The sequence below is a fragment of the Equus quagga genome, chromosome 2, assembly GCF_021613505.1.
Source record: "Equus quagga isolate Etosha38 chromosome 2, UCLA_HA_Equagga_1.0, whole genome shotgun sequence".
NCBI classification, from domain to species: Eukaryota; Metazoa; Chordata; class Mammalia; order Perissodactyla; family Equidae; genus Equus; species Equus quagga.
The window spans coordinates 165,924,438-165,945,184 of record NC_060268.1 but is presented as its reverse complement, the minus strand read 5'-3'; the positions used below and the strand labels follow the sequence as shown (position 1 = coordinate 165,945,184).

At 40.2% G+C, this 20,747-nt stretch overlaps 3 protein-coding genes across 10 annotated transcripts in view; 1 reads left to right on the top strand and 2 right to left on the bottom strand.

Annotated features, from left to right (window-relative positions):
* VTI1A (vesicle transport through interaction with t-SNAREs 1A) overlaps positions 1 to 2,264 on the bottom strand; it is a 353,584-nt gene extending 351,320 nt beyond the window's left edge. For all 4 annotated transcript variants that reach the window (XM_046652172.1, XM_046652173.1, XM_046652174.1 and 1 more), the window contains exon 1: positions 1,873 to 2,264. In XM_046652172.1, coding sequence (XP_046508128.1) covers positions 1,873 to 1,966 — 94 coding nt within the window. In that variant the 5' untranslated portion in view covers positions 1,967 to 2,264. The remainder of the gene's footprint in view (positions 1 to 1,872) is intronic.
* Positions 2,265 to 2,408: 144 nt separating this feature from the next.
* ZDHHC6 (zinc finger DHHC-type palmitoyltransferase 6) lies at positions 2,409 to 16,103 on the top strand. 3 transcript variants are annotated; one of them, XM_046652168.1, is made up of 11 exons: positions 2,410 to 2,562; positions 3,632 to 4,112; positions 5,697 to 5,788; positions 6,981 to 7,140; positions 8,341 to 8,502; positions 10,148 to 10,201; positions 11,768 to 11,935; positions 13,262 to 13,303; positions 14,001 to 14,146; positions 14,237 to 14,283; positions 15,501 to 16,103. In XM_046652168.1, the coding sequence occupies exons 2-11, from the start codon at positions 3,846 to 3,848 to the stop codon at positions 15,602 to 15,604; spliced, it is 1,242 nt and encodes a 413-aa protein (XP_046508124.1). In that variant the 5' UTR covers positions 2,410 to 2,562; positions 3,632 to 3,845; the 3' UTR covers positions 15,605 to 16,103. The 3 variants fall into 3 exon arrangements, with proteins under 3 accessions (XP_046508127.1, XP_046508124.1, XP_046508126.1); XM_046652170.1 differs by having other exon boundaries at positions 2,427 to 2,731; XM_046652171.1 differs by lacking the exon at positions 8,341 to 8,502 and having other exon boundaries at positions 2,409 to 2,562.
* A 1,318-nt stretch (positions 16,104 to 17,421) lies between these two features.
* The window catches only part of ACSL5 (acyl-CoA synthetase long chain family member 5), a 44,317-nt gene continuing 40,991 nt past the window's right edge, over positions 17,422 to 20,747 (bottom strand). For 2 of the 3 annotated variants that reach the window (XM_046653261.1, XM_046653260.1), the window contains exons 19-23: positions 20,575 to 20,718; positions 19,830 to 19,931; positions 19,261 to 19,332; positions 18,705 to 18,851; positions 17,422 to 17,685 (exon numbers count right to left, since the gene is read on the bottom strand). In XM_046653261.1, the coding sequence (XP_046509217.1) occupies positions 18,711 to 18,851; positions 19,261 to 19,332; positions 19,830 to 19,931; positions 20,575 to 20,718 (459 nt within the window). In that variant the 3' untranslated portion in view covers positions 17,422 to 17,685; positions 18,705 to 18,710. Of the gene's footprint in view, positions 17,686 to 18,704; positions 18,852 to 19,257; positions 19,333 to 19,829; positions 19,932 to 20,574; positions 20,719 to 20,747 lie in introns of all 3 variants that reach the window. The other variant, XR_006887456.1, reaches the window with a different exon arrangement.

Here is a 20,747-nt window from a genome sequence, read left to right as displayed (position 1 = left end):
GCTTTACTTTTAAGGCACTTAATTCAAAGGTTTCCTTCCATATGGTAAGAAGGGTTACATTAAAATATAAAGGCAAGGAAAAAATCACTTGTAACAAAATCTGTTCTCTTGGAAATAGTTATTACAACTTTGCACTCTGATGACTGTGTTACTTTATAAAACACCTTCCTTCTACAAAAGCTATTAGCCCAAACAAAAAATGTTTCCCTGTTAAAAGTATTACAATTAAAAATGAGCAAAAAACCAACTGAAACCACAAGTCCTGATATTCTGAGGCTCTGGGACTCAAGTCAAAGGAAGTAGTCTTCAACAATGACAACAAAAATCAAGACGATCTTGGACAGGGATTGAAGAAGCGAGGTGATGTATCATGAAGTGATGAGGCCATCAGCCACTTTCTCCACAAAAATTTCTGAGGCAGCAGAGCTTGGTGGTATATACTACCTTCGTTCTCTCCTCTTGTTCCCTCACTTGGACTCATAAACCTCTTTAAGACATGATCCACCTCCTCCAGAACTAACTGGGACTTCAGGAGATGAGTGGGGTGTAAGTTCAGAGATTCTGGCTTCAAGCAAATATCCCTATTAATAGAAAATAGGGGGGGGGGGGGGGAGGGGAGAAAACAAAGAAATAAAGGAAGAAGATTACTTATAAACATATAAGTTTCGGGAGAAGTAAGGAAAGGGAAAAAGGAATGACAACTTTCGTCCAGGAGAAATTATTGCTGGCATCAAGGATTGACTAAAAAGGTGGGAAAGAAGCTGCCCACCAGTTCATGGATCAATGAGCATCTTCTTTTCTACACATTACACTCCAGAGGTAGGACTAAGTCTAGCAGCCTGACGATGTTTCAATTTCCCTAACAAAACTATGCCAAAAAGTAACAATCTTATCTGCAACTAACTACTTAAATTAAATCTGTACTTAGTGAAAGACAAATCCTAAAACAATGTCTTACAAACAAAAATCACAAAATATGTTTATATTCATCTGTTCATTACTTAAACATTTTTCTGTGCCCTTTCTAAGTAAATGCCAAGGAAATCAAAGATAGCTCCTATCTTCACATAGTTGGCAGTCTAGAACAGAAAGCAAGCCATGCTAAAACACAAAAACTAAAAACACTTCTAGACGGTAGTTGTGGAATTCTAAAAGTGAGAAAAACTATCCTGTACCAAGTTTTACATAAAATTGGGTTACAGACTCCTAAGAAGGACGAGAAATAAGAAATGGGGTTGAGGGTATGAAAAATACTAACGATAAGAGCAGCTAACACCAAAAAAGGGTTTTACGTGTGTTAAATCATTTAATCTTCACAACAACCCCATGAGAGACGTACGATTCTCCCCCATTTTACCAAGAAGGAAAGTTGAGGGAGGTTAAGAAACTTGCCTAAGTGCCACAACTATTAAGTGGCAGAGCTGGGATTTGAATCCAGGCACCACAGCTCTTAACCCTATTTTGCCGCATAAAATAGTATTATTACTAATAAAACAACATTACTGTATATTGCAGACCCATGATCTAGGTACGTTCATTCATTCTCTTTAAATACTCACATCTCTGCATTTTACAAACAAAAATCTCAGACACAGAGAAGCGTTCCTAAGTAACAAAGTGGTGGAGTCCGGATTCGAGCCCAGATGGCTCAGATTCCGAAGGCTCTTTTCACTGCACCCCACAACCCAACTTGCAGAGTCTCCCTTTACCCTCAACTAATGAAGCTCCATCCCTCCGGAAGGACTCCGGCACCATCACCGGGCTCCACTCCAGCCTCGCGCCTCAGAGACACATTTGTTCAGGCGGCGTTCCGCCGCCGCCGAGGCTCCGTGCTTTCCGGGCCACCCCCGCCCACTGGGGCAGGGCTCTCACCAGGGGGCAGTCGGGGTACCCTCGCAATCTTGCCGGTGATCTCCGCAGTGAGCACCGCGAAGTCCTGCTCGTAGCCTTCGAAGTCAGACGACATGGCGGCTCCGGAGTGATGAGCCCAGGCCGGAGGCTAGGTCGTGGCAGGGGCCACGCGGGACAGGGGAACACGGTGGAGGGACCCCGGGAGGCACCCTCGAGAGCAGAACGGAGAACCGGGGACAGCTCCCGGCCGACCGCTTCCTAGTTGTTCGTCGCAATCTCGGTCCTCAGGAAATTGGGCTGCGTGCGCTTTTTAGTTTCCGCTCAGGCTTCAAAATTAAGAAATTCGTTAAGAAAAAGCTCTTCGACTAGGGTCCCAAAAAGCCTCTGGAAATATGCGGGTTCTCAGGGATCACTGGAAGCATCTGTTTTACTCCTCCAAGTTCTGGAAAGCGGCTCCGGTTCCTGAGCTACAGGTCACAGGCGCTTGCTTCCCGAGGGAAGTGTGATGCGGGGAACTTCCCGGAAGTGGTGGTCTTGGAGACTGCGCACGGGGCCTGCGCGGGAGAGCCGGGGCGAGGGCGCTGGCCGGGAGACGGAGCGGTTTGGGCACGTCTGGCGCTTGAGCCTCTAGCAACCAGGCTTTGCTCTCTGCGTGCGTTGGACTTGGGTATTCATGACGGAGTTATCCGAGGAAGAGAAAACCTGTTCCGGGTGAGCCCAGGCCGCCGGAAATGCGATGGGCAAGGAGGGGGCACTAATGACTAGACTGAGGTGGCAGTCTAGGCGGGGGATGTGACCGTGATTTTGGCGTCTTCGACCCACCCGAGTGAGACCAGACTCTCCAGATGTTGAGGCCAATAACCAGATGTCTTTCCCCAGGGTGAGGATTTCTGAGCGCTCTTCTCCAGGACACGGGCGGGAAACGGGGGCACAAGGCAGCAGCATCTGGTGCTTGGAAGTCTTTATTATGCTGTACCTCACATCTTCTTCCCTGACTTGCTCCAGTCCAGTTAGAAAGATCCTTCTACGGGTCTTCCCGGGGCTCCACCTCCTGCCTTCCCCGCCCCTCACTCCGGGAGGCGCTTCCTCCTCTTTTTTTCTCAACTGTTCTCATTCATCTTCGTTCTCATATACGCCTCCAGTCGTGGTTTCACACACGCTTCTCTCTTCCCCTCCTCTCCTTGCACTCTCTCTTTGCTTTCACTCTCCCGCTTCTTTACCCTTGGCCCGAGTAGACCCTTATGTTGGTGTTTTGGGGGCAACCGCAGGCAAATGGTGTAGACCATGTCTGGATCATACCATACTTGATTCGAGATGGGTAAGAAGCAGTGTAGAATTCCATAAAGGGAGCTCTATGACTTGGTTTCTATTCTGAGTTCAGCTGTTACTTGTGACCTTGGTCTAATCGCTTAGCTTCTCCCAGCCAGTTTCTCTTCCATGAAGAGGGAAGCTGGATTGGATAAACTCTAAGGGCCTCCTTCCCAGCTCTAAAATTCTTTGTCGCCTCAAACCATTCACTAAACGTTGGGTAGTCACAGTCCTTAGACAAGTTCGGTACAAAGGAATAAAAATAGCTATTTTAGAATCGTGTATCCAGTTTGTATGTCATTCAGACTTGAACCCTATTTTAGATAAAATGAAAAAAGTTCTTTTTGTCATTGGACAAGATACTCATCCCGTAGTAGTGCACTTGTGAGATGCTTTTGTGTAGGTGATTATGGAAGTTAATAAATAACAGTATATAATGTTTTACTAAACTTCCTTATTTTGTTTTCTTTAGATTGGGTTTCAACCCAAGATACTGGATTCGCCTACTTAAGATAAAGAGTTCTAAGTGTATAACAGTGAAAATGGCATAATCTGCATTAACATCCCACAGCTTGAAGGCATGACAATTAAAGAACACACATGGACTTGTGGCACATGGAAATGTGTGCACAGAAAAGAGAAATCTATAATTCTTTAAAAATAGGAAGTCATTCTTCCTCACCAAAATGGGCACATTCTGCTCAGTTATCAAGTTTGAAAATCTCCAAGAATTAAAGAGACTTTGTCACTGGGGTCCCATCATAGCTCTTAGTGTTATAGCAATATGTTCTACGATGGCCATGATTGACTCTGTCTTATGGTATTGGCCCTTACATACAACTGGAGGAAGCGTGAATTTCATCATGTTGATAAATTGGACTGTCATGATTCTTTATAATTACTTCAATGCCATGTTTGTTGGTCCTGGCTTTGTCCCTCTGGGGTGGAAACCGGTAAGAAAAAGACTCCTTAGAGTGATGAACTCTAATGATAATCATGGATTTAGTTTTTGCCTTATCTGCTAACCAATAATGTCAAACGCAGCCTACTGTTTGCCTTGGTAGAGACTAAGCATATTATTCTAATCACTGATTATTTAAAGTTCAAAGAATATTTGATACCAGTTTGAAAATATTGATCTAAATTAGCATTTCCCAAAGTATTGCATTGAATACGTCTCCTGCATTTAAAAAAAAAAAATGGAGGCGGGGTGGTGAGTCCATGTTCATGAGTTTCCAGGAAACACTGCATATCAGAACCTTCATAATTTCACAATGTGATTTTACTGTAGGATCTTTTTTCGTGTGATAATTAACAACCCTCAGAACTAGGAAAATTCCTTAGAAACTACTGGCTTAAGTTATAAAGGTTTTAAATCATTGCAGTGAAATCATAACATTGGGAAGTATAGTATCAATCAGTTTATTGATAGTATCAACTTATGGCTTCTTAAAAATTATTAGAAAGTTTATGCTTATGAATTTCCATATTCCTTGCGGAGGGACATCACCTGGTAGTTTGTTAGAAATGTAGAATCTTGGGCTCCACTTCAGAACTACTGAATCAGAATCTGCATTTAAAAAAATCCCCAGATGATTGTTAGGTATGTTAAAGTTGGAGAAACACTAGCGTACTATTTGAGGTGAGTACAGAGGTAGGTAAAATACAATTCATATTCTGAAAAACTTTCTAACTGAGGAGAGAACAAGGCACTTGTGCAGATAACTATAGAGTAGAACGTGATGGATGCTGCTGAATTTAGAGGGAACTGATGGTTTTCAGCTGGAGACCTGAGGGAGGAGCAGGCATATCCACAGGAGATGGGGAACAGGGCATTTCAGGTTGAGAGAATGGTGGGAGCACGGATTCAGGAACAATGGACAGCCTAGTTTGGTTGGAAAAGAGGTTATGTAGTGCAGATAAGGCTGAAACAAAGGCAGATTATGGAAGGCCTCAAATACATGAGAAATTAGACCATAGGGAGTTATTAGAGGTTTTCAAGCAGGGCTTTGACATAATCAGAGTTGTGTCATAGGAATATTATTCTGACAATAGACGCTTGGATTAGAGAGAAACTACAGTAAAGGAAACTAGTTAGGAAATGAATAAAGTGGTCCAAGGGAGGAGCCTGATTTCTGAAAGAGTATCACCTGCGATGTTTGAATCCCCACCCTAAATCACCTGCCAAGTTGTCAGCTGCCTTTTTTTCTGAACTTGCTCCATTCCACTAAGATTTTGGATCTTAGTAGAACCATCACGTATACTCATTGACGCTGGATTTGGATGGAGTGTGCGGAAGAGAAATTAAAAATGACTTCTAGGTAATTGGAAAAGCGATGCTGCTGTTATCAGAAATTCATTGTTTAAAAATATTTTAGCTCAAATAAAAGGGCTGGAAATGCAAGTTGAGATTCCATCCTTCCCCCATCCCCATAAAAGAAAATCAAACTGTAGGAAAGTATTTATTTATAAGGCTTGACTTATTGTTACCCAGGGTCAGATATCTGATGTATTTTTGTTTATATTTTGCTGCCAAGGAACATTCTCAGGATAGCATGTACCTCCAGTATTGTAAAGTCTGCCAAGCATACAAGGCGCCGCGGTCACACCACTGCAGAAAGTGTAACAGGTACTGTCTGTCTTTGCTATTCATTGGGGAGTGATCAACTTGATTACTGGTCTTTATTGTTCTTTCTACCACATCAATCCTAGTTTTATTCTCTACAAGGTTGCTACTTTATAAAAAATATTGTCAAAATACTAGTGTCCATAATCTCCGTTTTACTCTTAAATTATCAATTCTGATAATAAATAGATCTCACTCTTTTTTGTTGTAAGTGAAAAGATTTTCTAGAAAAATACAGATTTACTTTGCTGCTTGTCCTGCCAAGAACAGGTTAAAAACTGATCCCTTTGAGTTGCTTCCATAGATCAGGATTAATTGTGCTTGTCAACTGTCATCTTGACTAGGTTTGGGATTGTTTTGAGTCTACATTATAAAAGAGACCAGCTTTTTCCATTATTTAGTTGACTAACATTTACACTTTATACAAATCTAATAAATACATCCAGGTGCCTGTTACCACAGTGTTTTAATATAAAAAACTTAATGGGAAGAAAACTGAATCCCTATAAAAAATGTGAAATAAGCTAGAACCTTTTTTAATGAACAGCTATATCCAGTGATTAATAAGAAATTTATGATGAGAATGTTGAGGTTTAGGGGAACAATTGGAGGCAAATAAAGTTTAGTTTGAGGCCAGGAAATTTTTTTCTAGCAACAATGAGGAAAGTAAGCACAGGGGACTTTGCTTATTGTACCACGTCTTCTATTCTGGAGTTAGCTTACTTGGCTCAGAGATTCTACATCTGAAGGACGCGAACAGGAAGGAAGTGACAAGGGTCTGCTAGGCCCCATCAACCCCAGTGGAGACTTATAAGTGATTTTGTTGAGTCTCTGTTGTACTCTACTTCAGTCACTGCATTTCAGAGCTAGAGGAAAACCAGGAACTGTATTCATTTCTTTATAATGAACCTCAGTGGGCCTCCTGACTTCTTTAAACAAACTCGCTTGTAGCAGACGTCTTTTCCTCAGAAGCTGTTACAAATCCTGCCCTCTCTTGGCTGTTTAGAATCGAAAAGAAGTCACTGTTCTGAGTTGTTTAAAAACTCAAAGATTTTTCTTTCTCTTCCATGAAGTATAATTCCTCTGTGACTCATGGACATGCTAGATTCCTATTTGCTTGATCTTTTGAAGACCAAAGTTCTTTAAAGTAGACAGGATTTTCTGCCTCATGTTTTATGTAAATTTTTCTTGTTAGATGTGTGATGAAGATGGACCATCACTGTCCTTGGATCAACAACTGTTGTGGTTACCAAAATCATGCTTCGTTCACACTGTTTCTCCTTTTAGCACCACTGGGTTGTATTCATGCTGCCTTCATTTTTGTTATGACTATGTATACACAGCTTTATAATCGGGTAAGTGAAAATGTTTGTTATAAAATCATTCATTCCAGATTAAATGGTAGTTATTAAGATCATTTAAGAAGTCCCTTTTGGAATTATACTTTTTATGATTTAGGTGAGAAAACAGAACTTTTTTTACCTCTATATGAATTCCCTTTTTAAAAAGATTTTAGCTTAATTTTTAAGATGAGGAAAGATGATTTTGCTCTGGAAACTCACCTTACATGCTCTAGCTGAAATTGATAATTATTTTAGTACTGTATATATCATTTGTTAGATTTCAAACTTGGTAGCTGTGGTAAGAATAAACAGAGGGAAAAAAAGAAGAGCGAGAAGAGAAAGACAACACTAGTGCTTTCTCTTTCCATCCAGTTCATGTGGCAAGTTGTAGCTCTTTTGTTCATTTCTAATTCCAGTGCCCTGGAAGGTGGGTCATGGAGCAGGCACATGTCCTAACATATCCTGCAATAGATTGAGTTGATTTATGGGCAAACAGTCACGAGATGAAGTTCAGGGGTCACAAATTCAAGTCCCTAAAGAGGCCTGGAAGGAAAATGAGGGACACAGGCCTGATGGGACCATGGCAAACTGGAGAACACATGTCCTTCACACAAGGGACAACCCATGTTTGGCTGCAACCAGTTTTTGATGTTTGGAAATCCAGCCTAGTGATGCTAGGTCTTCCAATTGTTCAAGAAAAATCTGAAAATCTGGATTTTTTATGTTAAATCTCCTGATTTCTGAATGTTGCAGGCCAGGCAGTACACCTCTGCAGGCCACGTTTGGCCTGCATTTTGCTAGTTTTTAACCTCTGATTGTGGAACATGAGGGAAGAAAGCACTGACTCCTAGGCTATATGTGTTGCTATGGAAGAGTACTGTAAATACAGAAAAGCAAAGCAAGGATGGGAAACACAGTTACAATTTAGATTGATGTCTGCTGTTGTTCATGCATGTTAATGTTTGTGTGGTCTGCCTAACACTTTCTGAGGAAATAATCCAAAAAATAACATTTGAGAATAAGTAAGCATGATATTGTGCATATCAATATGAATTCAAGTCACAGTATTAATTAGAAACAACTGTTCACTTTGGCCATGGTGTCAAGTTGTCACTTCTTGATCTTTTTGATCAAGTTGCTTTAAAGGTTACAGTACAGTCTGACGATTTGCAACCACCAAGTATTTTGAGCGTGTGCTGTTGTTGTTTATAGCTCTCTTTTGGGTGGAACACAGTAAAGATTGACATGAGTGCAGCCCGGAGAGACCCTCTTCCAGTTATTCCATTTGGATTAGCTGCATTTGCTGCCACCTTGTTTGCCTTGGGATTAGCTTTAGGAACAACCATAGCTGTTGGAATGTTGTTTTTTATCCAGGTAAGTTCCTCAGTTGCCCCTAGCTAAAAGTTGTCAAGTTGTTGGGGCTGCTTCTAATGAGAGAGGGATAAAGGCTGCATTGAAGTATGCAGTATGAAACGGAAATTATTGGTACTTATTCCATCTAGGTAATTAATTTAATCTTCTTTCTACTAGTCAGATAATTTTGAAGTAACTGCCAGAATTTCTACGTGACTGATTTAGTTTTAAAAAATGTTAACTTAGAGTTATGTAGCACTTTATACTTAAGAAATCTCTTCTCACATTTATAATCTCTCTTGGTCTTCACATAAGCCCCAAAAGAGATTGAAGAGTTTTATTTTCCCTTCCTTACAGATGAGTAATTGAGTCACAGAAAACTTAAGTGACTTACCCAAGATCACCCATTCGTGTATTCAATAAACATAATTATTAATGTTATTTTATAATAGCATATATTTAATCATAATCAAAATAACATAGCTGACATTGAGCACTTGCATGCAAGACACTGTTTTAGGCACTTTACATGTGTTAGCTCCTTTAGCCTGCATAACAACCCTATGATATAGGTGCTATTTAATGTCTACTCTGTGATGAATTACTCTGCTAATTTCTGAGACTACAATAATGAAAATGAAGTTGTTCTTGCCCTTAAGGAACTCATAATTAGTAGTAAACAGTTAACTCCTACAGGGTCATGTGTGTATCACAGTTTTATGTACAAAGTGCTAGGAGAACACAGAGAAGGAGGATGTGACCCTGACAGGATCACAAAACTGTTCTTATGACTCTTCATCACTTAATTAGTTTATCCGTTCATTGAAGGCCCACTGTGGGCCAGGTATTGTGCTAGTTTCTTGGAATATAAGGACTCCTGGTTGCTCTTACTCTGTCACACTGTCTCTGTGAAGGCACAGCCAAACTTCACAGAAAAGCAGAACTCTCATAGAATTAGAAATGCTGGTCTTGAGGGCCCCGATGCATCACCCAACCCTTTTGAACTCTTGGTTTTGAAATAAGCTGGTTTGGGTTATACTTCGTGTTTTCTACTAGCCTGGGGTCAAATTGTTTGAAATTTTTCCCCCAGTGCCTATAATTAAGAATCATTTTAGAAATAAACTAAAATCCTATCATGTAAAAACCTACGTAAATGGAACTAGGCATATCTAGGAGAGTTGAAAAATAGAATCATGACAGAATATATTCAATTTTTAAGGCAAGTGGAATATCTAGATTGAAATGAGTCACTTGTAATAAGTAGATTAATCATAAATTTAAGATCAATTAAAAATAGTGATAAAAGATTTTAATAGCAAAATATGCTTAAGTATTGATTGAATGGATTATATCAATGTTTTAACACTGAAAACCTTGTAGAAGATAGTACTTAAAACATGAATTTTTATTAAAACAGTAGATTCAGACATGATTGTGGATTGATGTAATCATTTTTATGAAGAGGGATTGTAGTGCAGTGGTTAAGAACAAGGACTTTGGAGTCAGGTGGACCACACAGTAACTGTGTTACTTAATCTCTGTTATCCTCGTGTCTTCATCTATAGAGTATAGTAATAAAAACGGTCTCATAGGGTTAGTATAAAGATGATAATCTTAAATGAACCAAGGTCACATAAAATTTTACTGTCTATCCCTTAATTTCCAGATGAAAATAATTCTCAGAAATAAAACTTCTATTGAATCATGGATTGAAGAGAAGGTAAATTTTATAATTGTCTCCTCAATATGAATAAATATGATTAACTAATAGACTAGATTAACTAATAAGTGCCCAAAAGTGAAAACTTGGCTACCAGATAGCTTCCTTAAGTCATTTCATGCCAGGTAAAAGGTGAATATAGGAAACATTTGATTTATTCCTGGTTTAATATAACTCCCACAGAAACATGCTTTTTACACACCCTGAGTTGCTGAAGAGGCCTCAGCCACACGAGAAGCCATTTGGCCATTCTCTCAGACTATAGGAGAAGGCAGCCCATTTGGAAAAGAACCTCTATCCTACCTAGGTGCCATCAAGTTTTCCTTAGTGCTTTAGACATCAGATAGGGCTTACAGATAACATTTAGCTTGTCACAGACCTCACAACCTCCAATACGTATTTCACACTGTGCATGGTGATTCTGGTGTAGAAAATAAATCTGACTACCCACTGCTTAAAACTTCTCAGGGCGTCACCATCCCTGCAGCAGGGGTTGTAACCCCAAATGCCTGCAGGGTCCATCCAGATAACCTGGGTGTGTGGAGCTGGCCAGCATACCAGAGCTGCCTGACAGACAGGCTGATTGTTGCCACAGGGGAATACTCACCCAGGATTGTGAGATAGTCTCATTTTCTTTTTTTCAAGAAAAGTAAGAGATTTGGATTTCTATGATACCTCCTTTCAGTTTTGGGGGTTTTCTTGAGGAAGATTAGCCCTGAGCTAATATCTGCTGCCAATCCTCCTCTTTTTGCTGAGGAAGACTGGCCCTGAGCTAACATCCGTGCCCATCTTCCTCTACTTTATATGTGGGATGCCTGCCACAGCATGGCTTGACAAGCGGTGTGTAGGTCCACACCCGGGATCTGAACTGGTGAACCCCAGGCCGCTGAAGTGGAGCATGCGAACTTAACTGCTGTGCCACTGGGCCAGTCCTCCTTTCAGTTTTTAAATGCTGGCAAGCATTTCAAATTACAAACAAACAAAAACCTTTGTGGGCCAAATCAAACACACCGACAGGATGTATTTAGCCCTCTGGCAGCCAGTTTGTGAGCTTTAATTTGCAGCAGCTGTTCTCAAACTTTTTGGTCTCAGGACCCTTTTACATTCTCAAAAATTAAGGACACTAAAGAGCTTTTGTTAACGTGCCCCCCGTGAAACAGTTCCTTCCACCCTGAATAAACCCTTGCTTTCTCTTAAATCTGTTTATCAACATCCCTTCTTTACACCTGGATTCTTTTGTGCTTCTAAACAACCAGAAGCGTTGAAGATTTTTTTATATATGGAATAAAGTTACTGACGCTTTTAATAAGCATTTTTGAATGTTTATTCCTAAATAAGCCCTGTCATACACTCTCTGGATGATCTTATACGAGTTTGGTGTTGTGTGTCAAGTTCTTCCTGTATTGTGATAAATTTGTCAATCTCTTTTATGTACACCAACATTACAACAGGGAGGAAGTGTTTTTATGAATGATACAGCTTTTACGAATAACGTTCTCAGTAGTATATTACTAAAAGTCGTTTAAGGCAGTGGCATCAGCCATCTTATATCTTTGTTACCCACAGGCTAAAGATCGAATTCAATATTATCAACTAGATGAAGTCTTTGTTTTTCCTTATGACATGGGAAGTAGATGGAAGAACTTTAAACAGGTATTTACGTGGTCAGGGGCCCCTGAAGGAGATGGACTGGAGTGGCCGATAAGAGAAGGGTGTCACCAGTACAGCTTAACAGTGAGTATTTCTGCTCACGTAGCCCTTCCTTTCCTGCCTCACCTTCTTCCCTGTAACTCAGATCACATTTTATCGTAAAACGAGTAATAAATTTTTCAGTATGGCAAAATGAATCTAGGTTAATAATTTTTTTTTTAAGATTGGCACCTGAGCTAACAGCTGTTGCCAATCTTCTTTTTTGTGTGTGTGTGCTTTTTCTCCCCAAACTGCCCCCAGTACATAGTTGTATATTTTAATTGTGGGTCCTTCTACTTGTGGCATGTGGGATGCCGCCTCAGCATGGCCTGATGAGCAGTGCCATGTCCACGCCCAGGATCTAAACCAGCAAAACCCTGGGCTGCTGAAGCAGAGCACATGAATTTAACCACTTGGCCACAGGACCGGCCCCTAAGTTAATAATCTTAAAGCACTCTTTGTATCATGTCTCTCCCTTTATTTAAATCTCTCCTTAACTCTCCATACCTGTGAGATAAAGTCCTGATTCCTTAACTTGCTTTACAAAATCTGGCCTAAAACTGCCTTCCAACTACTTCCTAACAGAAATCCTCTTTTCCAGTCAGTCTAGTCTACTCGGTGAACTCCTTGTGCATTCCTGCCACCTGAATTTGCCCACACTGTTGTTTCTATCTCATATGACCTCCTCTCTATCTGAAATCATTAAGACCCATTCCAGTCCCACTTCTTCCATAAAGTCTAACCTAACTGCTCTAGACTCATCTGGATTTGGCACTTAAATCATATACCACTGTATGGTTGCACATGAAGTCTCTTATTTTTATTTAATTCTTGGATCTTATATCTTTAACTTAACTTGACAAAATTCTAGGACAGGGACTGTGTGTTATCTTTATTTCCCCTACTATAATATAGTACCGTTTATTAAATTGTTACTGGATAAATGAAGAAAAGTGAGTCATAATGATGACTTTTAGTCAAGACTTGTTGAGTTTTGCAGTCTGCCACATTGCTATAGAATCGGGGAATCTCAGTGTCATCTTCCCCATTAGTACTACCCTAGAAGCTCCGTGAGGGTGGAGAGCACATCTTCCTTAGCCGTAGGCTGCAGGGAGTGCTCTGTGAGTATACGCAGATGAAGACATTAGAGAGAGAATCGTGAGAGGAGAAGAAAGTCCCACTTCAGCCCCTATTCTTGGGTATAGGGCCTTCTTTCCATGCTAAAAAACATGTGGCCTTTGAATTATCAGCAGTTTGAAATGTTGGAAAATTGGGAGTTTTGTCATGTCACTCTGATGTGGTAGATAAGGAAAACCTATTTTTCAAAATTACGATGAGACTTAATTTTTTCTTTTTATATCTTCCAAACAGATAGAACAGTTGAAACAAAAAGCTGATAAAAGAGTCAGAAGTGTGAGTAATTCTTTTGCAATGATACTAATTTCTTTTTTCTTGTGTCAAGCTCTACACTTTTACGTAGGTTTTAAAATTGCCTTTGAGTAGAAGCCAGCTATTGGCTTTTATTAAATAGTATTTCTTAACACATTTGTTGGAATTTGATGTAGTTCACTTTTGTTTTCATTTAAATACTTTGGACTGGAAGTTTGGAGGGAATTTAGTCAATTTATATTGCCAACAGAGAAATACTTATCCTCAATATAGCTTGTTAGTATGAAACCCATCCTTACAATTATGCTATACAATATGATAACCACTAGCCACATGTGGCTGTTTAAATTAATTGAAAAGAAATAAAAAATTCTGTTCCTTGGTTGCACCAGCCACGTTAGAACTGCTCAGTAGCTACATGTGTTTAGGGGATACCACATTGGATATAACAAATATAGAATGTAGCCATCATTGCAGAAAGTTCTGGACAGCAGTGCTCTAGAATGTAATTCTTAGCTGTGTGCTTGAAATGAAAGGCGAGCAAAGCCCTGAGAACCAGAAACATCATTTGTCTCCTGTAAGGGAACTGGGTGGGTCGGGAACTGGGAGGGAAAAACTAGGCATCTGGTATTTTGGATCTACCTTTAACAATTTAAATTCGAACTTTAAAAAACTCAGATATGGGTAAATGTTAGCTTTTTCTTCTGATCACTGGTGACAGGTTCGGTATAAAGTAATAGAAGATTATAGTGGTGCCTGCTGTCCTTTGAATAAAGGAATCAAAACCTTCTTCACAAGCCCCTGTACTGAAGAGCCGCGAATAAGGCTACAGAAAGGGGAGTTCATTTTAGCTACAAGAGGGTTACGGTAAGTGATAGAAATTACTGAATTTGTTCTTTAATGACAAAATTAGCAACTAACCTAAAAAAATTAATTTTGATCCTTTAAATATTTCAGATACTGGTTGTATGGAGACAAAATTCTTGATGATTCCTTTATAGAAGGTATGAGCATGGAAGGCAATGTTTTATAAACAGTCACATGTCACATGCATTAGGGGAACTAAATAGAAAGGCACATCATTAAGCAACAGAACAAAGCACCTTGTATTATTTCTCCGTGGCACTTGTATTTATCAGGTCTTTTTAATGATAGCTAACATTTGCACTCTTCTATGTGACAGGCATTTGTGTAAGTACTTCCCTTGTGGCAATGAAGTCCCCAACAGCCCTCTGAGGCAGGTACTATTATTTACATTTTATTGATGAGGGAACTGAAACACAGAGAGGCTGAGCTACTTTACTTGCCCAAGGCCACATTAAGAACAGGTGGAGCCAGGGCTCCATCCCAGGCAGTCTGGCCCCAGCGTCGGTGTGGTAACTAACCCCAGTGCTATAGGCTCCCCCTTTGAATGAACATTCCTATTAAGTTATTATAAAAACTAATGGATTGAAACCTTCTGTGTCTTTTTATTTAAGTTTTAGAATTGTACCTTTTTAAAGTAAAGATTAACTCAGGATGTTCTTTTAAAAACACTGGGTTAGGGGACAGCCTGGTGGCGTAGTGGTTAAGTTTGCACACTCTGCTCTGGCAGCCCAGAGTTTACGGGTTTGAATTCTGGATGCAGACCTACACACCACTCATCAAGCGATGCTGTGGCGCATCCCACATACAAAACAGGAAGATTGGCACAGATGTTAGTTCAGGGACAATCTTCCTCACCAAAAAAAAACTAACAAAAAAACCACTGGATTAATTGTAAATTAACCCCAGTGACTGCTTAGGCACTTAGACAACCTTGATATAGAAATTTACATGTTAGAAAGGTCTGAAAAGGAAATTCACCAAGGCTACAGAGAGGTAGTTCCCCTGGACCAGATGAAATGTAGCAGTGTGCCACAGCAGCCTAATGATCACACACGTGTAAGTGAATACCCATATTGAAAAGTTCCCCTGACTCCACTTAGAGGTTATTCTGAACCACATGAGCTCCTTTTCCAAATAATGGAATTTGGGAAATACCTGTTTTCTAGCTTGTCAGTAGCATTTAAAAACCATGTATTTTCCCCTCTCAAACTGTGCTTATAAAAGGTGGTAAAGGGGAAAAGAAAGTAAAGTCTAACTAAAAGCTTATTAATTTGAAGTAATAGGACTTATGCGTCTCAGTAATGTCATTGTAGTAAATCTCACTATTTCACATCAATTTCATTTTCTCCCTCAGGTGTTTCAAGAATAAGAGGATGGTTCCCTAGAAACTGTGTGGAAAAGTGTCCCTGTGACACTGAAACAGATCAAGCCCCAGAGGGCGAGAAGAAAACTAGATAGCCTCTGTTAAAGTAAAATTATTCTTTAAATCCGTTCCATTACTTGAAAATTGTACATATTACTAAAGAATTATGCAATGAGCCTACTCTGGTTAAGGTGTTCTTTTCCTCCAAGGTGCCCTAGTGCCATGATCTAAATATTTTTATTACCATTTTGGAATGGAGAAGCCATTCTGCATATGCCTCTGCACTCCTGCCCCTTTGCCACCTCTTCCTCGCCCCAAAAGGAAAAACACTCACCCAAGTGAGTCAATTGCATTTTCTCTAGGATTTTTATGCCCTGCACACTATGGACATCACCTGCAGATGGAGCTCCCCTTTGCCAGGAGCATCTGCATGTGATGCTTTTATCCTGTTTCTTCCTCAGTTGATATTTCTTACGTAATATTCTAGATACTATAGAACTTAATTTGTCAGATTCACTATAAGCTCAAATTTTGTTACCTGTCTTTTAATATTGCAGATTTTGTCAAATCAAATAAAGATCAACGGATATTCTATATAAATCGTAGTTTTTATTTAAAGCATCTTTCTTTTGTGCTGAAAAAGAAAATTTTGTCTTGAGTTCCTTATGGAAAAACTGTTCTACTACCTTATGAAAAATTGGCATCTTTAATCAGGAGTCTTAAGACATACATATTTGCCTCAGTAAATAAACCCTTTAAAGGCATTTTGAGATTACAGTATTCTAGGAATATCAAACTGCTCCTGTACACTTGAATATATCAAAACCTGAAGCTTATGCAAGTGGTAGGATCTAAGCTGGTGGACTTGGATTCTTAAAGTTGGGCTTATCTAAACCTGTGAATAGAATTACAGAAGTCACCTATTCCAGTATTAATTCTTTCCAAGGCAGAGAACTTGAGCTTTGGGGTCAGGCTTGTAACAGTTAACAATAAGGGAAGGGCACTTGGGGATTTAGCAGTGAATGACACACAACTCTGCCCCATTCCAGTGAGGGGTGGGGAAGTGGACAGACACATAGTATAATATAGCGTACTCTAATAGAGTATATGATACAGTAAACTATATGCCAGATGGAGTCATTATGAAGAAAGCCAGTGGGACAGTCTGATGGAGGTGACATTTGAAGCAGATGAGTGGACAAGTCATATGCCCCTGGGAGTATCTGCATTTTAGGCAGAGGGAACAGCCAGAGCAAGAAGCTGAAATGTGCTTGGCATGTTTGAGGAATAGTAAGGCAGCCAGTGTGGTTCAGGTGGAATGAGAGGGGGCAACAGGAGAGGACGTCAAAGAGCTGATGGGGCTAGACTGCAGGGACCTGTGAAGTTAATTCCTACCTTCTCTTTTGTTTCAGCTACTCAAGAATAGACATTTCTTCAGCTTTTGTGGGCTCCAAGTTTAGAAAGACCATCCAGGAACATTCTCCTTAACTCCACTTACAGGCCAGAAAGGAGCACTATTCAAGACTACTTAGAAAAACGGTGAAGGAGAAAGAACAAGAATCGTACCCAGCTAGAGTTTGAGCTTAGCTGGTTTTTGTTTTGTTACTTACGACTGTGGGATAAGACAGCCTGGGCCTCTCAAGATGGTTTTCCTCAGTAGTTATCAAACTTGGTTGCATATTAGAATCACCTTGGACCTTTTAAAAATCCCAGTGCCCAGGTTATACCCCACACCTGGTTAATCAGAATCCCTGAAGTGGCACCCATGCATTAGCATTTTTTTAAGCTCCCAGGTAATTCTAGTGTGCAGCCAGGTAATGCTAGTGAGAGTTACCAGCTTACATGATTGGTAAGTGGCCTTAGTCTAAGGCTGATTCTCATCATGGTTCATGAGGAAACAAACACCACAATATAAGTATCTGCAGTTGTTTATTCTAAAGATTTTACAAGTGGGAGCAACATCTGTGGTCTGGGGTACAGCAGAAACGAGTCCAGGGCAGAAAAGATCAGTTGGTTCCTTGACAGAAGATTGCCTGTTGTGTAGGTGTCATGCTTGCCCATAGGTCATTTTTTCTCAGTCAGGAGGTTTTGACTCAGTGCTTGCCTCATTTACTGGAAGAGTGCACTTGAGGTAAGTTTCAGCTCCTTGCCCCACAGCTTCCAGCTCTGCAGCAAACTGCGAGGAACAGATTTCGTCAACAGATACTACTTACTGTAGGTAACACTTTAAGAACATTCTTTTTGGGCAACATGTCAGGCCCAATTTCTAATTCTCCCAAGTCCGAGAAACTAGAGTGTTTAGGAAATTTTCTGTAAGATCAAACTTTTCCCTTCTGTACACAGACTTCAGTGTACACAGGAGTACTTAGTAAAAATTTTTGTCACAGATATAATTAATATTAGTGATAGGTTAAATCTCAGTTTAAAATCTTAGTGATTCTGTGGCGTAGTTAGAAAACGAATTAGAAACAGCCTTTCAGAACTTACAGATTCTTAATTTGAACATTGGAAGGCCTAAGTGTTGGGACTGTCAAAAAGTTAGGCTTACTATAAAATGGGGAAAATGTCACAGAGGGTCACTTTGGCCCTTCAATGAGTGGTCACTTATAAAGGTTGGAGATCATGAGGAAGGGACAGAATACGAATGGACCTGGAAGAAAGGTATGTTGATAAAAGTGGCCCTAAAACCTAAATGTCGGCAACATTTAAGAGGGGAAGGACAAGATTGATTTAGTTCAGGGCTAAGCCTCCACATTGTAAGTCTCTCGCTTAATATTTTTAAAAACCCCCAAAACTATGGTTTGATAATTTAGTAGGTAAAACAACAGATGGGCCGGCCCCATGGCTGAATGGTTAAGTTTGTGCGTTCCACTTCAGCGGCCCGGGGTTCGCCAGTTCGGATCCTGGGTGCAGACATACACACTGCTCATCAAGCCATGCTATAGTGGCATCCCACATAGAAGAGCTAGAATGACCTACAACTGGGATATACAACTATGTACTGGGGGGCCTTGGGGAGAAAAACAAAAAGAGGAAGATGGGCAACAGATGTTAGCTCAGGGCCAATCTTCCTCATCAAAAAAAAAAAAAGCCCACAAACCTAGACAGGAAGACAAAAAAATGAATGTAAGATTAATTTTTAATCCATATTCCCACAAGGCAGTCTACCTCCGAGTCCCTTCCAGCCATAAGTACCTTAACCTACTCCTGGATATTCTCATACAGGCTGTTGATTTGGCTCTGGAAGTACTTGGAAAGCTCTCCCCGCTTTGCTTTCATTGTTGGTGTTAAGAGCCCATTTTCAATGGAAAATGGCTCTGGATGAAGAAAGATGTTTTTTACCTGGAAGAGAAGAAGAACACACACACATACACGCATACGTGTTTATTAGAGATTTGGACTTTTCTGCAGAGCACTCTAAGTGCTCTGTGAAGAACCTTAAACAATGTTTCACCTTATAAAAGTGGGGTTGATGAAGTAGGAGGGTAAGGAGAACCATAACACGTGCCCATTGGCACATACTTATAATCCGGGAAAGAAAGAAGTAGGGAGAAGGGAGAAAGGATTGTGAACAGCAAAAGGGACCTTACAAGTAATACAGAAGGTCACTGCTATTCGTAGTTAATGGGTTGACAGTGCAGAAATCTAAAACCAATTCCTTGGAAAATATACATTTAAACTCCATTATCAATACGAACTTTAAAACTTTCCAGTGTGACTTGAGAGACCAGGATAACATCAGTAGACGTACCTGTTCAAAGGATTTAAGGCCACCTTCTTTCCCAGTTTTCTGCAAGTCTTCTAAAATGGCTTCCTTTACAACCTAAGAATATCAAACATAGCTTAAAGCATGGCTCTTTGAAAATCAGCCCAAATGAAAGGCTATGCAAGGACCAACTCAAAATTCCTAGAAAAGGCCATCAGGACCAAAGTAGGATTTAGAGTGTGTAGAAGCACATTTTATGCCTAGTATTGCTCAAAGAAAAAAATTAATGATAAGAAAAGGCGAATCTAAATATTAACAGTTTTTTTCTGGATGGCATTTTAAATTTTCTATTTCCCAACTTTTTTCCCCGCAGTGAACTCATTACTACAAAAAGAATAGAGTTTTGTTGTTGTTGTTTTTAAACTCCCCATCCTATCCTCCAGCCTGATAAAATCAATCTGTTTAGACTGCAGCCACCTGTCACAAATGCAGGAAGAGTCTGTTCTTCCAGAGAGGTGGCTCTGGGAACCCATGGGTGCCCGAGCTGGTGGGGCCTCCCCTCTCCCATGACAGGCACCCATGGAGTGCATAAAGCTTTCCATAGTGAGACTTACTTGGTTCTGGCACAGTTCTTCAAGGGAGCCCTTAACCCCAAGTTTGGCTGCAAATGAGGGCAGCACATCTGGGTCAGGAACCACCACTCCTACTAAGGATGACTATGGAAAGGAAACAAAAGCACGGGGGCATATGAGAACTGTGTAGCCTGCCCCACCGTGGGTAAAGCAAGCGGGATTATATTTCTATAACAGACATTTTCCAAGACCTCAAATTCAGGACTAGTATCCTACTCCTTTCTCACCATGTGTTTCAAACCCTCATGGAACTCTAATCCCATTTTCCCACTTGACATCTCTTTACAAAAATCTTCTATTCAAATTCGATTGTTCAAAAAGAAATCGTGTTCATCATTAAGCTTAAGGTATCTTTGGCCTGTCCATATCAACCTTCCGCAACTCCCAAAAGGCTAAGTATAAGCACAGTATATAGAAAACAGTTTGTACCCGAGGAACTCTCATTATAGTGGAAACTAAGTGCAGCGTGGGGTTCTTTTTCACTAAATGGCTACACTTTACTATAACGGTTTTAACAATTCTACTCACTGACTTACAGAGTCTATCATAGTTTCAAAAATTTTTTTTTTACTTATATTGCGTTATTTGAGGTTTGGATGTGGCTTCATTTCTTTAGTTTATAAGCTCAGATCTGCTCATCCTAAACCCACCTATACAGATTTCCTGTAGCTATGGGAATCAGCATGGTCTGTGCCTGAAAGGGGCTATTGTTAAAACAATGTATTACCTGTAAGCTTTCCCCGTGTACAAATATCTGTGACACCAGTCTACTCCTGGTGTAGATATTTTCTATCTTCTCTGGAGCGATGTATTCTCCTTGGGCCAGCTTGAAAATATTCTTTTTACGGTCCACGATCTTCAGAGTTCCATTCTATGGGAGACAGATAACAGCGTCAGTGT